This window comes from Myotis davidii, unplaced genomic scaffold, assembly GCF_000327345.1.
Source record: "Myotis davidii unplaced genomic scaffold, ASM32734v1 scaffold641, whole genome shotgun sequence".
NCBI lineage: Eukaryota > Metazoa > Chordata > Mammalia > Chiroptera > Vespertilionidae > Myotis > Myotis davidii.
In genome coordinates, this window is record NW_006293232.1 from 670,234 (window position 1) to 686,785 (window position 16,552).

General features: G+C 37.6%; 1 protein-coding gene and 1 long non-coding RNA gene across 4 annotated transcripts in view; one reads left to right on the forward strand and one right to left on the reverse strand.

Moving 5' to 3' along the window:
• LOC107183606 overlaps window positions 1-8,741 on the reverse strand; it is a 21,156-nt gene extending 12,415 nt beyond the window's left edge. Inside the window, exons 1-2 of the long non-coding RNA XR_001514392.1 lie at window positions 8,726-8,741; window positions 6,679-6,690 (exon numbers count right to left, since the gene is read on the reverse strand). This is a non-coding gene — a long non-coding RNA (uncharacterized LOC107183606). The remainder of the gene's footprint in view (window positions 1-6,678; window positions 6,691-8,725) is intronic.
• The window catches only part of CCDC82 (coiled-coil domain containing 82), a 32,885-nt gene extending 19,419 nt beyond the window's left edge, over window positions 1-13,466 (forward strand). The window contains exons 4-8 of one of the 3 annotated variants that reach the window (XM_006766861.2): window positions 722-814; window positions 2,075-2,199; window positions 5,433-5,603; window positions 7,323-7,508; window positions 12,514-13,466. In XM_006766861.2, the coding sequence (XP_006766924.1) occupies window positions 722-814; window positions 2,075-2,199; window positions 5,433-5,603; window positions 7,323-7,508; window positions 12,514-12,582 (644 nt within the window). In that variant the 3' untranslated portion in view covers window positions 12,583-13,466. Of the gene's footprint in view, window positions 1-721; window positions 815-2,074; window positions 2,208-5,432; window positions 5,604-7,322; window positions 7,509-12,513 lie in introns of those variants that run through there. The other 2 variants (XM_015565977.1, XR_001514391.1) reach the window with 2 other exon arrangements.
• Window positions 13,467-16,552: the final 3,086 nt, after the last annotated feature.

Sequence of the window (16,552 nt, forward strand, 5' to 3'; positions counted from 1 at the left end):
TAATGGGAAGTGCATTGAATTTATAGATTGCTTTGGGTAGTATGGACATTTTAATGATGTTGATTCTACCAATCCATGAACACGGTATGTTCTTCCATCTGTGTATGTCTTCCTCTATATCTTTTTTCAAAGTCCTGTAATTTTCTGAGTAGAGGTCTTTTACCTCTTTAGTTAAGTTTATTCCTAGGTAGCTTAATTTTTTTGGTGCGATGGTAAACGGGATTGTTTTTATAATCTCTCTTTCTGAAAGTTCACTATTGGTGTATAGAAATGCCTCAGATTTCTTGGGGTTAATTTTGTATCCTGCTACATTGCCAAATTCATGTATTAAGTCTAGTAGCTTTTTGATGGAGTCCTCTAGGGTTTGTATGTATAATATCATGTCGTCAGCAAATAAGGACAGTTTTACTTCCTCGTTTCCAATTTGGATGCCTTTTATTTCTTCTTCTTGCCTAATTGCAATGGCTAACACTTCCAGTACTATGTTGAACAGGAGTGGTGAGAGGGGGAACAATAGAAACTTTGGATTAGATGCCAGTAAATCTGGAAAACGGGCATTTGTTGAATGACCAGAGAAGTCACTGAGGCAACTAATTTATAAAATTAGAATAATTAGCAATTTCTTCTATTTATAGTATTAATTTCCTAGATTTGGAGAAATGAACCTATTATATTCAGGAATTGTTTTGTATACTAGATTCTGATATTAAATTAATTTCAGATTCTTTTAGTGACCCCTACACGCACTTTGAAAGAGTTGTGAAGGCTCTCCTGATCAATGCTTTAGATGAATCATTCCTGGGGACATTATATGGTAAGTTAATAATATGAATGCAACAATTTTTTTCCTAATTTTTAAACCACCATATATATTGTATAAAAAAACACAGGAGACCCATCCGTAGGGCCCTCCAGTTATTGTTCCCTCTAAAATCAACTGTACAAAAGTCCACTCAAAAACTTGTTTATTATTTGAAATGTGGACAAGACAAAAGAAACAATGTGACAGCTCCCTGATCTTAGAGCATTCACTGTGAATTTGAAGATATAGGATATGTACTCTTAAAATAGCAGAGTAGTTCAACACTCATGTGTTGTCCCAGCCTCTGTAGGCTCCTTGAATTTCACCAAAAGTGATGCTGGTTTAAGCTTGTGTGCCTTTGCTCATGCTGATCCTCCCTAGAATATAATCCCTTTCTACCCTAGATTGTCCAGGTGGATGTGAAATCATTTTCACTATTAAAGCTATCTATGACCTACTCAAATAGTACTTGTCACTCCCTCAGTTGTGCTGTCATTATACTGAGTATGGTGGTACTGATGTGTGTGTACTTCTCATACTTGTGTTGAAAATTTATTTTGCCTTTCTCCCTTTCAATACCATGAGAAGCATACCTTATGTTTATATACTAATCTCTTGCATCTAGCACACTATATAAAGACTATAAATATGTTCTGTTGAATTATCTATCTGTGTGCCAAAATAAGGTTTTATTCATAGTTTGTTGAACAAGTATTTGTTGAGAGCCGACTAAGGGTCAGGCGTTATTTGAGAGCTGGAGATATGGCAGTGACTATGACATGAGCTTCCTGCCTTCATGTTGCATAAAGTCTAATGGAAGAGACAGACAATGAGTAAACAAATATATAACATAATATTTGTTCTTGGAGGGAAAAGGATAAAGATACGAGAGTGATAAAGAAAAAGAAAGTCTAAGTTAGTTAGATTGGTCAAAAAAGATGTCTCAAGAGGTGACTTTTGGACAAAAAGCTGCAGTGAGGGAGGACACAGTAGAGAGCACAGCAGTTAAAGACCCTTAGGAAAGACTCCGTTTGATGTGTTCAAGGAACAATTAGAAGGCCTGGGTGGTTCTTTCCTTTCCATAATGCTCTGATGGAATGATGTTTTTCACATTATTAACATTTTATTTTAATTTAAAATGCTTCTAACCAACTAACCTAGAGCTATGGAAAGAAATCCTTAAATAGTCAGTTATTTAAATGTTTCACAGGGGCAAAGTGATTGTTGTTGTTTTTGTTGTTGTTGTTGTTTTGTGGTTATTCCCCTGAACAGATCACACCAGGCAGAAATCATATGCACGAGAAATGCTGACATCTCTTGATTATTTGGACAATCACTTTGTTCAGCCTCGTCTGGAGAACTTATTCTCTAGGAGTCGTTGGAAAGAGCAGTATAAGGTACACAGGTTTGTTTGTTTTTGAATCTCTGGAGGGTGGGGGAGAGTGGGAGACCTCTCAAGATTTCAGTGTTCTGTTGGGCTGAGCAGACTTCTCAGTTATTAGCATTTTTCTTTCTTAAATAATGAGCTGCTTGTTTCTGACCACTTCTAAAGGCTATTATTGTTTTAATTATTCAGTTATCTATTCAATAATTAAGTGGCTCTAAAAGATGAATAACTTTAGAACATCTTTAGTGCTCATCCCATGTTTTAAAATGAGGAGGTTGTTATCCTGGCCAATGTGGCTCAGTTGGTTGTAGTGTCATCCCTTACGAGAAAAAGTCATGGGTTCGATTACCCATCAGGGCACATGTGGGTTGGGGGTTTGGTCCTCTGTCGGGGCATGTACCAGAGGCAGCTGATTGGTGTCTCTCAAACATCCATGTTTCTCTCTCCTCTCTCCCTCTCTCTCTCTCTCTCTCTCTCTCTCTCTCTGTTCCCCCTGCCCCCCCTCAAAAAAAACCCATTTTTTAAAAATTCTTCACTCGAGGATATTTTTCCATTAATATTAAGAGAGAGTGGAAGAGAGAGGGAAAGACAGAGAGAAACATCAATGTGAGAGAGACACATTGATTGGTTGCCTCCTGCACGAGCCCCAACCAGGGCCAGGTCCAGGGAGAAGCTTGCAACCAATGTACGTGCCCTTGACTGGAATCAAATCCGGGATCCTTCAGTCCACAGGTCGGTGCTCTATCCACTGAGCAAACTGTCTAGGCCCCCCCCTCCAAAAAAAAATCTTGAACATGTCCTTGGGTGAGGATTTAAATAAATACATAAATAAATAAATAAATAAGGAGTTTATCTCATAGGATGTTAATTATTGTTTCAGAAAAGAAATTGTTTAAAAAGTTTAAGAAACAGTGGGTTTAACTTAACTGGAGGACTTTTCAATGACATTAATGTGATAATTTCTACTGTAAATCCTCAAGGGAGCCATGTAGTATGTAAAACTTTCCATATTGTGTTTTACTCTGAGACTCCTTATTGTGGAGTACTTATACCTCCTAGGAAAATTGGTTTCCATAATGCAATTTGGGGATTACAGCCTAGGTTGTCTTTAACATCCCCCACCTCAAGATTTTGTATTTCTACCAATTTGAGTAAAGCATCGTTTTAATTTATAAGATTTATTGGATTCCATGTTATCCTCTAGATTTCTTTATGATCTCTAATAGTAGAGAGTGCACTAATGAATTTTAAGGTTTCTTTTCTCTCTCTACTTCTAACATTCTATCTCTAATAATTGTTAGCAAGAGGAAAATGGCAAGATAAGTGAGGTTCAAGTTCCCTCACATCCTTCTAGCACTGAAATCATTAGCTACTCGACCTCATTTATGTCAGGAGATTTGGCTTCTCTCAAAGCCTGTTCAGCCTTGAATTACCTAATGATAAATTAGACACAGATGTGTTCAGTTAAAAGACAGTTATAGGAAGAAAACTTTAATTGAGTTTAGGGTATCTTTTTGACTTTCAGTATTTTTAACCTCTCTAAACTCCAGTTTCTTCCTCAGATCCAGAAAATATTTACCTACTTTAAAGGGAAATATTTACTTACTGGAAGGTAAAGCAGGTAGTACAACTCTTAGGACATGATATAAATATTTATTCTTTAATAGAAAGAAAAACAGCATGACTATTTGTTCCTTTAATTTTGCCAAATAATTTACATGCAAAGTAAAGTTTCTTATTCTATCTTCAAAGTTAACCCCCTGAGGAAGGCACTATTATTTCTTCCATTAGAGATGAGGAAACTGACTCAGAAAAATCGAGTAAGATTATAGATCAAATAATGAGCCAAACCAATAAATATGTAAACCTAGAAACCTCATGTTTCTAGGGTTCCTCTGACTCCAAAGCCCATACCCCTGTGCTGTATTATGCCTGACCCCATATGGTAGGCTATGCTGCATTTGGGTAACCCAGTGTTTGAAATAAGTATAAGATACAAAAAAAGAGTGCCTTAAAAATGTAGAGACACAGATGATTCTGTGTGATCTTGGTCAGGATAAGCTAGGTTATTCTATAAAAATCAAATAACATGACAAAAGAAACCCACAACACAATCTCAATAGCTTAATCCAACAGTTTGTGTTTCACTTACCTTGGTTGTCCAGTGTGAGTCAACAGGAGTGCTCTGCCTGCCGTCCTCTCTCAGGGAACTAAGCTGATAGAGCTTTCTGCTCATTATGTGCTTCCTGACTAACACAGAGGCAGGGAGGGAAGGTGCTTAGTCACCTATTCATTCTGCATGCCAGCCTGTGAGGGACATGTGTCATGAAGTGTCATGAAATATGAGAAATAGTGAAGGTAGACAAAAGGCCCTGTTGTTGTGAATCATCCAATGGAAAGAGAAAACTATTCGTCTGCTGGGTGCTTAATTAATAGAGAATGTGAAAGTGGCTTAGTAACCCTGCTAATATGGTCCTCGTGTACAGTTCAAATATTGTGGTAAAACCTAATCTATACTACTGATTAGAACAGTAATATCTAGCGGGCCTAGAGCACAAGCAAGAATACTCAAGCACAAGTAATTTCACAGCTTAATAAAGCTTATTTATGAATGCCAAGCATTTTCTACTTGTTTACTTACTGCTTACTCAGCTATTCCACTGTCCACATCAACACTGACCATCTAGCAATCCTAGCTCCAAGTTGTTTATTTTGCAGTACTTTAGTAAGCAACCAAAGGAGGATTAAAAATATTTCTGTAATATTTTGTGGAAAGTATGATATAATTCACACAATGGGGACTAAATGTGATCTTGGGTTTTTTTTTTTCAGTTGTTGACTTACCTAAACCTTTTATTATATTGTGAATTTTTGCTGCTCATTATTTCCTATCTTTAACTAATAAATACCTCATTAACATTAACTAGAGATGAGAGGAAGGAAAAGAAATACATCTTGTGAAAATCACAACTTAGTAACTTATAAGTGTGAGGGATATAACTGATTTATTTTCTAGTCTGGTTTCTTTCCATTTAATAGTCCTAATTTTAAATTTATTTTTCTATTGTAAAAAATCCCTTGTCACACACTTACTGTGTGCTCAGTATTAAAGTTAGAAATACCAATGTTTTGCTCTTACATCTCATCCTGTTATGATTCCTAAAATTGGTTCCATTCTTTTTATGTTGTTTTTGTTGTCCTCATTCTAATCCTTTAAAGCTTAATTACATCTTTTGTTTTCAGGAGCGGGTCGGAAGTTATTCTGATGTGAACATCTCTCCAAAGAATGCTAAAGACTGTTCCTGCCAGGCTTGCGGGCTTCATCGCCACTGTGCATATTTAGTGAGCTTATCAGGGAAGCAGTACAACCCCAGGACTATGAAAACTGATGATTTCATGCCATGGGACAAGCAGGTATTTTCCCTTCATTTCAGTTTTCAGTATTTGGGAATTTTAAATACATAAGCTTGCACAAATAACCTAAAGTTATTTTTACAAATGGAGAAAGCACTAGGTAAAGGGAAAGGGGTACAAGTTTTGAATATGAAAAATATGTCTTATAAGCAGATTCACTCCTAATTCAGTAAAATACTAAAATCCCTGCATATTCTCTAGGTACAGTAAGTACACTTCACCCACATAGGCAGAGTGGGAGGGTGAGGATGAACAGAAATCTGAACATTAGAAAAGCTTGTAAGCTGTTCCAAATACCATCTTTACAGGGTAACGCATCAAATCTGACAGTTGCCAATTATATTTAACTTTTAATTATTTTTGCCACTATCAGATTATTTACTGAACTCATCACCTCTGTGATCCCTTGCAATGTGGCTTCAGAAAAAGGGTGCAATTCTTTGTCAAATAGAATACAAGTTACATAGATCAGTATTGTTGCTATATCACTGTACTGAACCCTTGAAAGTATAACCCTTTAGTGAATTTATGCACAGAGTTAAATACGTAAGTTAGCAAGGTTACTCCATGAAAATAAGGTTAATCATGTTAGAATGCCTGGAGCCCTTTCTGTTTCATTTCCTACAGTGAGTGAAATAATGTGGGTACAGTTATTTTTAATTAGCTCAGTGCAGTGACACTTTCCCCATTTTAGCTATAGGTGTGGATAACAAAGTGTATATTCAGAATATTCTGAAAGGGAAATGTTTTTGTTGATTGATTTCACAAGAAGAGTATTAATTATAAAATCCTAGAAGCCCATTAAACATAAATATTAAAATCCTTGCAGTTTGCTAACAATAAAATCTATAATAATACAAGCATAATATGCTAATTAGACCAGACGTCCTTCCAGACGACCTTCTGGATGAAGCCAGGGATGCGAGGGAAGCCCGGGTCCCAGGTGCCAGAGGGAAGTTGGTGCCAGCAGCTGGGGAAAGGAAGGCCTACTCTTGCACAAATTTTGTGCATCGGGCCTCTAGTATTAATATAATCAGTTCAGACTCATTAATTAAGGACATGGATATGACTAAACAGTTATTTTTTACTCTATAAATTTTTTAGAAGAAAGTGTTAAGTAAAAAACTGCCAGTACTTAGTACTGGTATGAGAGTTTGTTTTAGTTTCACATGCTTATAAGCTAGAAAATTATTGTAATCCAGACGTTTTAAACTCAGTAACTGTGTATGTACAGCAGCCTGCATGCTTTTCTTGATAGGTGTGCCTATCATCTATCTTACTAGCCATTTTTCTTCTCCTTCCCAAACTCTTTTATTTAAAAAGACTTAGTTTAAGCTTCGCCTACTTGAGGACCCTTCTCCCCTCTATATTGAGTTAATTGTCTTTGTATCTTGATAGAACCTTGTGCTTAGTATTTGACAAATTGTTTTATAATCATTTGTTTTACTCCCAAACTCTCCTATAAGCTCTCCTAATACAGGTAGAGCATCTTTCACTTACGAATCTCCAGTGCTCAGCCCAATACTTGGAACATAGCAAGTGCTCAGTTTTTGTTAACTGGGTTATATAAATAAGAGAAGATAAAATAATCATTGTATAAACATTTAAAAAATGAATAATGCATTAGATTCTACTATTAAAATCTGAAAAGCAGAAAGTGTATATTCATTGCTATATTATTCACATCGTGTGTCAAATTATGTTTATTTCTTGATTTAGGAATTTTTTATTGGCAGAATTTGTGCTAACCGTACCAGAGTTTATCATAATCTGAAACATTTTAAATTCAAACTGTATCAAGAATGTTGCTCCATAGTAAATACAGAAAAACTTGAGGATGAAGAAGTTAAAGAAACAGTGGAAAGAATTTTCAATCATTCAAAAGAAAATGGCTGGATTAAGAAGGTAAGGTGGATATAGAATAACCCTCCCATTCAGTACACTCTGAACCAAATTATGAGCAGCAAAAGGATATCAATGATTAGAAGGCAGCGAAATTTAAAAGGGAATCTCTCCTTCTCTCCCCGTGTTTGCATTTTCTCTTTTTTTCACCCATTTCTATCATGCTTACCATTGTCCTACCCTGAATAGGTAATGTTCTAAGGCAGTCATTCAGCTCGTCGTAACTTTTAATCAGCAATAGCACTATCCCTCAATGGAGGCTTCCTGTCCTTTCACTTTCATAGATGTGTCATTGCTGACGTGTGTGTGTGTGTGTGTGTGTGTGTGTGTGTGTGTGTATCTATACATATCTAGATAGATAGATAGATAGATAGATAGATAGATAGATAGATTGCCCCTTCTTTTCTTTGCCAAAGTACAGGACTCACCTCTGCTTGTCTGCTTCCTATTCTTTCGAAAAGTTCTTGTGACCTGAGAGTGAAGCAGCCCCTGGTGCGAATGTGAGGAAAGGATCTTGGCTGCCAGGTCTACTGCCGCCCACATCCTCTTCTTGAGGACATGGGACTTAGCAGTGAGCGCTGCCCTGAAGGTTGAGGGGAATGCAGAGCTTTTAGGCCAGGGCACTGATTTTGCTCGCCCCACATCCTATTGATCATGAAACTTGGTACCAGGGATCGAGTGGAGGTTCTGAAGAGTGCACTGGATTCCTGGAGGTCTGCTGGCAGCTCTAAGCTCTGGCCTGCTCCCAGGGCTTCTAGACTTGTTGATGGTACACGCAAAGGATGCTCATAGGATTGAAATCTTTAAGACAGGCCTAGTCACATGAATGTGGGAGAGAGAACACATAGGAGATTTTCAGGCAGCTCAGATCAACAGTATATTTAATCTTTAAAAAAAAAAAGAAAGGCCTGACTTGAGACCCATTGCCGGAGTTATTTCTGTCGTAGGGGAATTTGTGAAAGAGGAAAAGGAAAAAGAAGGGAGCTCAGAGAACAAACTTATGAGCAAAAGGAAAAAGAGAACAAGAAAACAGGAACTTCTTAGGACGTGTGATGCTCCGCAGTCTCCAGGTCTGGAGGATGACATCAAGATGGGTTTCCCTTTTGACTTATCCTCCCACTACAAACCACCGCCCAGGGAATCTCTTTGCCGGCTCCCCACATCTTGACACTTAAGTCTTGCTTCTCTCATTCGACTCTTTCCAGCTTTTTGTCTGTTACGTTGCTTCTGCTTCTCTCACTCCCATTGCTTTCCTCCCTGTCTTCTGTGCTTTCCAGTTTGCTGTAGGGAGGAACCATCTTTTATCCAGGAAGTCCTGTCTTCATTTTCCTAGATGACATTAAAGCCTTAAGTGCTTTTATTGGTGCAGTTAAGTGTTGCCAGCCCTTCAGTGGAGTTGAAAGATCTATTGGGACAGCACATTTTTAAAGAATTGTCTACTAGGTGTCGAAAAAAATCACTGTGCCTGTATCATATTATTATATAATTATATATTTGGGAAGAACAATAACATTTTTGCAGAAAAAAACTAAAACTATTTTAAAATTAAATACCTTGGAGGAAGCTTAACAGGTTTGTAACAACAGAAGGGACCTAGAATAAGAAAAAATATTCTTAGAAAAAGAAAGCCAAGTGTCATATTCTGCTTAAAGAATAATACTCAGTGTTGGGCACGGATGGAATTTCAAAATCATACACATTTAGAACCAATGTGCACTTTTTTTCACATAAAATATCAAAGAGGCTCATTTTATTTTTGAGATTCCCTCCAACTTTAAAAATATTTGTCCATAGACTATCTCCAAAGATTTCTCCTGGAAACTAAAGAAGTTCATAGCCAACATAAACCCATGTGCAGCTTTCTGTGCTGTGCTTAAAGTCCCAATTGACACGGAGCTCTGACATTCTCAGCATCACTCTGCCCGCTCCTCAGTGTCTGTGTGTGTTTAGAGTGATGATGCCTCCTCCTCTGGCCACAGTTCCAGTCCAGGGCTCAGTGCTCCTTGAATGGTTATATATTTGTGGCTCTTCATGCTCCTGCCTCCCAATTATTATGTCAACCCCTTTTGCCTTACACAAACTGTTTGTTCCTGTCACCCCTCCCCGCTTTGCTCTTTCATCATCTCAGGATATTTCAGCATTTCTTCCTCAAAACCTGCCACCTAGACGGACTTTATTCTTCTTGTTTTTCCTCCTAACAGTTGAACTAGGAAGATTTACTTTTAACCTAATTACATTAAAGATTAGGAGCAACTTGAGTGTAAAAAAATGATTAAGTTGCCCAGCTGGTGTGGCTCAGTGGTTGAGCGTTGATCTATAAACCAGAAGGTCATGGTTTAATTCTCAATCAGGGCACATGCCTGGTTGCTGGAGTGATACCCCGTGTGGTGCATGCAGGAGGCAGCTGATCAATGGTTCTCTCATCATTGATGTTTCTCTCTCTCTCTCCCTCCCTACCTCCCTCTCTCCCTCTCTCCCCTTCCCTCCCTTTCCTTTATGAAATCAATAAAAGTATATTTTAAAAAGAGAAAAAATGATAAAATTATAATAAAACCAAAATATGTAATAAATATAATAGAAATATATGTCTCATTCTAAATTTGAGTGGAAGAACATACTATCATATGCCGTTGGCAGAATTCTAACAAATTTTTTTTTGTTAAGATGAAAGTGCATATGATGATGGGGTTTCCAGGGAAGTTGAACATAGTTGGGGTGGGGTGGTGACCACTTGAACACCAGAAAGTGAAGAAAATATGTCAATACAAGTATCAAGTTTCCATTTTACAGATGTATTTTAAGTAAATTTCAAATGTATTGCATAAATATGGTTACATAAATAAGAATTTTAAATTACGATTGGGTATCCTGCCCCTTCCCAAAACTCTTCTCACTTGTTCTCTTTCTTTATCCCTTTTTCACTTGAAAAGATTTTTTTGTCTTCTACTCCTTGAACTGATGCTTCTCAAAATGTGGCCCTAAACTGCCTGTCAGAATCACTTAGAAGTTGGTGAAAAATCTGTGGTCCCTTGCTTCACTGCAGACCTATTAAATGTGAATCCTCTGGGGATGTTAAAACCCAGTGGTTAACAAATTAGGTGATTCTTAGCAAATTAAAAATTGAGGGCCCCTGATTAAAAGTAAATGCTGCACTAGGTTCCCCCATTTCTTTTTTTGGTCAAACAGCTACTTCTTAGATGACACCAAACTTCCTTTTATGTTCTGAACTCTTTCTCATGCTTCTATTCCCATAATTCCATTAGTTTTCATCAGTAGGTCCATCTGGCACTGTAAGGGCTTGACATAATAAGAACAAAACTCCAAATTTTTAACAAAAATATAATAGTAGAGAGAATGAATGGCCAGGCAATGCTGCCTTCTCTCTGAGTTTCACGTTCCCTTTTTTTTCTTTTTTTCACACTGAAGCTGCACCCTGCCCTGTCCCCCACCCCATAAATCTCAGAAATAGCATACTATAATGGTTAAAAGCATGGATTTAAGTATTTTCTAGCAGCAGAATTTGGGAGCAAATTTCTTCACTTCTGTAAGCCTAAATTTTCTCTTCAGTAAAATAGGAACTAAATAATCATAATTAGAGTTTTGATTATGGAGATTAAATAAATAACACATGGTAAGCATTTAGTATAGGACCTAGGAATTAGTAAGTGGTCAGTGAATGTTAGCTAGTGTTGGTAATAAAAGCAAGGAGAGGTTTTCCTTCCTTAGTATAGCTCAGATAGACTATAACTTTCTAAAATTTAATAAATAAGAAAAAATATAACAATAATATGAAAAGCATAAAACCAGTCAAATATTTAAAGTATAGGCTTCTAATCCTAGAGAACTTTACTTATATCTAATAGAACCTGTCTGGGTACGAGGTGAAGAGAATCCCTACGTAGTCCGTAGGTTATTTCTGCTGTTCTTTTCGAGTCAGAGATCCTCGTGGGTTGGGGGAAGGTTCCATGCCCCTGTCTGGAACCTTCCATTTACTACAAAAGTCAGGGTCATCACCTCACTGGGAGAAGAATGAAAGTTCATAAGTAGAGTTAAGAAACCATTAGTCAGTTCATCTCCCACCTGAGGTAAGCACTGGGAACTCTATCACCTTGAAATCTCCGAATCATTCTGACCCTTTTCTCATTCGAACCTTACCTTTACTCTCCTTCATTGCTGTCACTCAGATGTGGGCCCTTATTACTTAAATTGTTGCAGTAGACTACTTGCCAAACTCTTCTAGAATGGATGTTTTACCTTAAAAAAAAAATGCCTTGGACCGTGTCAATCTTCTGCCTTAACACCTTTAATAACTTTCTGTGGCCGTCATACTAGTGCTGAGCTCCTTAACCCAGCATTTCATACTTTTATTTCCTGACCTCAGCTCTTTGGCTCAGTCTTCTCTCTCGATTCCTCTAAGAAAACCTGGTCATAGTAAAAACCCATACTTTGTCTTGTCACTGTTGTCTCCTACTGAACTCTCCCCACCAAACCTCTGCTACCAAATGGTTTTTCCCAGGACAGCTTCGATGCCACTCTTTCTGGTCACCTCAACTAACCATGCTCCCTCTTCTGAAGCCTCAGAACAGTGTCTGTCTGCTTTATGGCATTTGTTATTGGTTGTCATTGGTCTATTGCTACCGAACTCTGTTCTCATGAGGGGTAGGAATAGCAATTTTTTTGTACCTAGATTGTCATTAGCAGAGGATTTGATATATGTTATGCATTCAACAAATTTTTGAATAAATTATTGAAGTTATTACACTTCTACAATAAATATATTAAAAATACATAGTTTGCAAGAAAGTTACGAAATTAATAATAATGCTTTATGTGAGTTAGAAATTTAAAATTCAAATTTTTGTTCCTTTTTATATTAAAATATTTTTATTCATGATTACCATGAAATGAAATTGTTCCTGTTCCTGTTCCTGTTTGTAGATTGAAAAGGCCTAGCTTACCTCCATTCCTTTAAGTAAAATAACTAGTTTTTTTTTTATTGTATACACAGAAATATGGTCTACTTCAAAGATATCTCAATGATGCGGATTACTTTCAAGATGAGAAGTTTGCAATGTAACACCTTTTCTTCAGAGAAGATTTTATGAATTCCTATAGATGTGAAGATCATGAATATCGTTTCTCTGTATCATGTGACGTATTTATATATTTTCTGTATATCTTCATGGCAAAGTGTCTTGTTTAAAACATGTTCATCTTAATTTCCATGAAGTGGTACTCTACAGTCTAATAAACTTGTATCTGCTATGCATAGAAAACATAAGCCTAATCACTTTTAAATGTATTTTGAAGTTAATAACAATATCTTTATAACAGATGATTATCAATCAAGTGAATAAATGTTCATGTCCTGTCAATTTAATAGAAAAATACTGTATTTTTAAAATGTACTTAGACCAACATCAACATGTATGTATTGCTAATACCGACATGTATATATTGCTGATGAACATTAACATGTATGTATTGCTGAATTCCTGCCCAGATGTGTTTGTTATCCTATTGTCACTAATATATTTTTTACTGCTATCATGTAAATCAGGTGGCCATGGAATAGACCTTAGTGTTTCACTCAGTTCAATGCCCTTGCCTCAGAGTCAGACTATAGTAATTTTTTCTTTTTCTAAAGTTTCCCTTAGAAATAATTTTCAGGCCTCCAGAGTTTTAATCCTCATATTCAGGAATCATTTCATAATATGTATTTTCATGCTTCGCAATGTTTTCCTTTTTTCTGTTCAATTTTGTCTATGTGTTAATGATTAAGATGTATTTTATTGCTTTTTGACAATAATTTTATAATATAACTATTTCTGTTAGGATCAGAAGATCTCAGAGAGATACATTCAGCCAAGTATATTTTAAAAGTATACTTTGGCATCTGCATTGCTTTGCACATCTAAATTTATCCATAATTTAATAAAAGTAAAATGGCTTCAGAGTGAACAAATGGACTATCTGTTTCTTTAATTCCTAAAAGTGATGTTCCAGCAAGTTCTACTTTACTGTAATTTTAGATACTTGTTTCTTCAAATGTTGGTTGAACCTGGCTTCATTATGTGGTTCATTTCATGGACTTCAGTGTAGCTGCATACATAAAATGCTAAATGTTATTTAGTCCTTTCATCAAGATGACTTAATATTTTCTGCAATTTTTTCAAATTATTCCTATTATTGTAAACAAAACAGGTAGGTAGCAAAAGCTCACAAAGTGGTGAAAATACCGATGCTGATGTCTCATGTGAGGAGTCCAGACCTTATTGCTGATGTGTGAGGTCATTGCAAATGAGCAAGCTTCTTCAGTAGGTGTTTGGAGAGAGAATACAAGAGGCTTTTAGTGCATGATACAGCCAACATGACAAAGACGACAGGCTGTTAGGAAATAAGAATTAGTATGGATTAGGGAGCCAAAAGCAAGAATCTATAGAAAACCAGAAATGTTGAAAAATACAATTAACTTTTATAGGTATTATGACATACTATATTATTTTTATCATCATCATTGTTATCATTCTTCAATATAACACTAAAAAGAAATAGTTTGTAAACTTAAAAATCTCACATGCCTGTGAACTTTTCAGATTTGGGCATTTATTACTGTAGTGTTAGATGCTTTTGTGTTAGGTAGCTATGGATAGTGGAGATGATGAGAAAGACAGAATGGACAAAAGGGAAGTAATGCTTGAAAGAATGTATAAGGTTATGCAGACGCTTTAGGGTTATAAGCAGGGAAAGCACCGTAAAAAGGGAAAAAAACATAATTATTGATTTTATGGGGAGTTGGTTGTAATTGACCAATTTTGTCTGCTCTCATATTTTAGATGAGTAGTTCTATTCACTACTCATTTCTTGGCGGTCTTATAGGACTTGCTTAGACTCCAGCATGTTGATTGAGGTGTAATTGCAGCCCTTGAGCTATTTTGGGGATAGTCTGGCTTCCCTGTAACTCTTTTCACACTTGGTACTGAAGCAGTAAGCCCAGTGGTTAAGAAAGCATAAGTTGAAATCAGTCTTGAGTTCAAGTCCTAGTCTGTTTTTCCCAGTTACATGTGCTGGAACAAGTAGTTTAATCCCAATGAGCCTCGTTTATAAATGGGGTTAATAATACCTATCTTTCTGGATTGTTTGTGTATTAAGGGAGATACATGCAAAGCCCTGTGCCTGAAACAGTGATTGTAAAGAAATAGTAACAGATGTGGAGGATAATGATGTCAGCTTGAAATTAAGTGGTTGTAAAGGATAAATGTGTGAGAACGACACCCTACAGAATGTCCTACACCAGTGGTCGGCAAACTGCGGCCCCTTGAGTGTGGCTCTTCCACAAAATACCACAGGCAGGCGTGCATGTACAGTGCGATTGAAACTTCATGGCCACACTCAAGGGGCCAAAGAGCCACATGTGGCTCGCAAGCTGTAGTTTGCCGACCACTGTCCTTACACCACTGAATAGAGAATGAAAATGTGTTAAACTCTTGCTTGAGAAGTTTTTAAGATGTCCCTGTGTAGCATGGAAATCAAAGTTGACATCATTTAGGAATAGTGGACTTGACCAAGGATTTGTGTTATTACTCAAAACCCATGCTACTGCACGCTAGAGTGAAGAGTGTTAAATTTAAATATTACATGTTTTCTCATTTATCAAATATAGTTGTTGAATACAAAGTATCCATAGTACCAGAAAAGAGAATGTCTAATGAATACGTCTTTTAAAAAATCAAATATAAAATGATCAAAACTCCTTCACTTTTTATCGAGACCACCTGAAAGAGTTCTCCATTCAAATTTGCATACCAACCAAGATAGAGTTCTCACTTTCTTCACAGAGCAGTGAGGAACTTAGCCTGTGAAGGACAGAGAGAAATATGTTCCAGGGAAAAGTATAAAAGTTATATTCCATCAGAGTGTACTTGTCCTCAATACCAAACATTCCCAGATTTGTGGAAATAAAATGGACTAAAGTAGGCCAGCTTATCTGGAACTAACTTGTAAATAAATTGCCTTTAAATGTTGGCATTGATTTTACCCACTCATTTCTATGCACATCTCAGTCTGAAGCAGGACCATGTTACTGTGATACCAGAGTTGGTGTAAATAAAGCACCATTGCTTGAGGCTTCAAATCCAATGACTTCCAATGACAGAGTAATTATGGCCCCCACCGTCCCAATATTGTGTTCACTTTAACTTGTCGTCCATAGCTAGTAACGATGAGCAGAATTCAATGTATAGTTTGGGATCTTAAAGGTAGGATCACCTGAAGATGAGGGGACATTAGCCTGTGTGAGAGACCTGTCTGGCTTGTGTCCTTCAACTTCTGGAAACTCACCTGCTACAACACATTGATTTCCCTCCTGACATATGTAAACCAGATAGCCATGCATTGGTGCCATTGGCACGCTTGTAGTTTCACGGAAAATCTTTCTTTTTTCTTTTCCAGAACGAGTATTGGTAATTTCATCCTAAAATATTTTGTTGGTCTACTGGTTTGCTTGTGATCACCCAGGCCCAGAGGCACACAGGAAGGTAGACAAGATACCTGCCTGCCTGTAGGAGCTGTGGGTGTGATTTCCTCTCCTCTCCACCCCGCTCTCCCCCCCGCCCCCCCCAAACCCCCGCACGCACGCACACGGTGCTCACCCCGCTCTGGCTGGGTGCTCAGGGGTGTCATTGACAACATATTGAAAAATGAAAATGGTATTCTCAGGGGTGGGGGGGGCATAAGGTAGGTCCGAGAGGGAAAATACATCCCCTGGCCGGGGATTTCTTAAACATTTACAGCTGATGAAGTAGTTGTGCAGAGGTTAGGGAATTTCCCGGGCCTTACCCCTCTGCCCAGGCTGGGGCTGGGGCTGAGGCTGAAGCCGAGCTGAGCGCGGAGACACGCAGGCCTGGGATTTACCTCTTCAGCCACTGGGAGGCCCTCTGCGCCCCCTTTCCCCGGAGCCCGGCGGCAATTACTCGTGCAGTGGCACCAGCCTTCCACCAGGGAGCCCGGATTCGCTCTCCTGCCCGCCCCTCCGCCCCCCTCCGTCC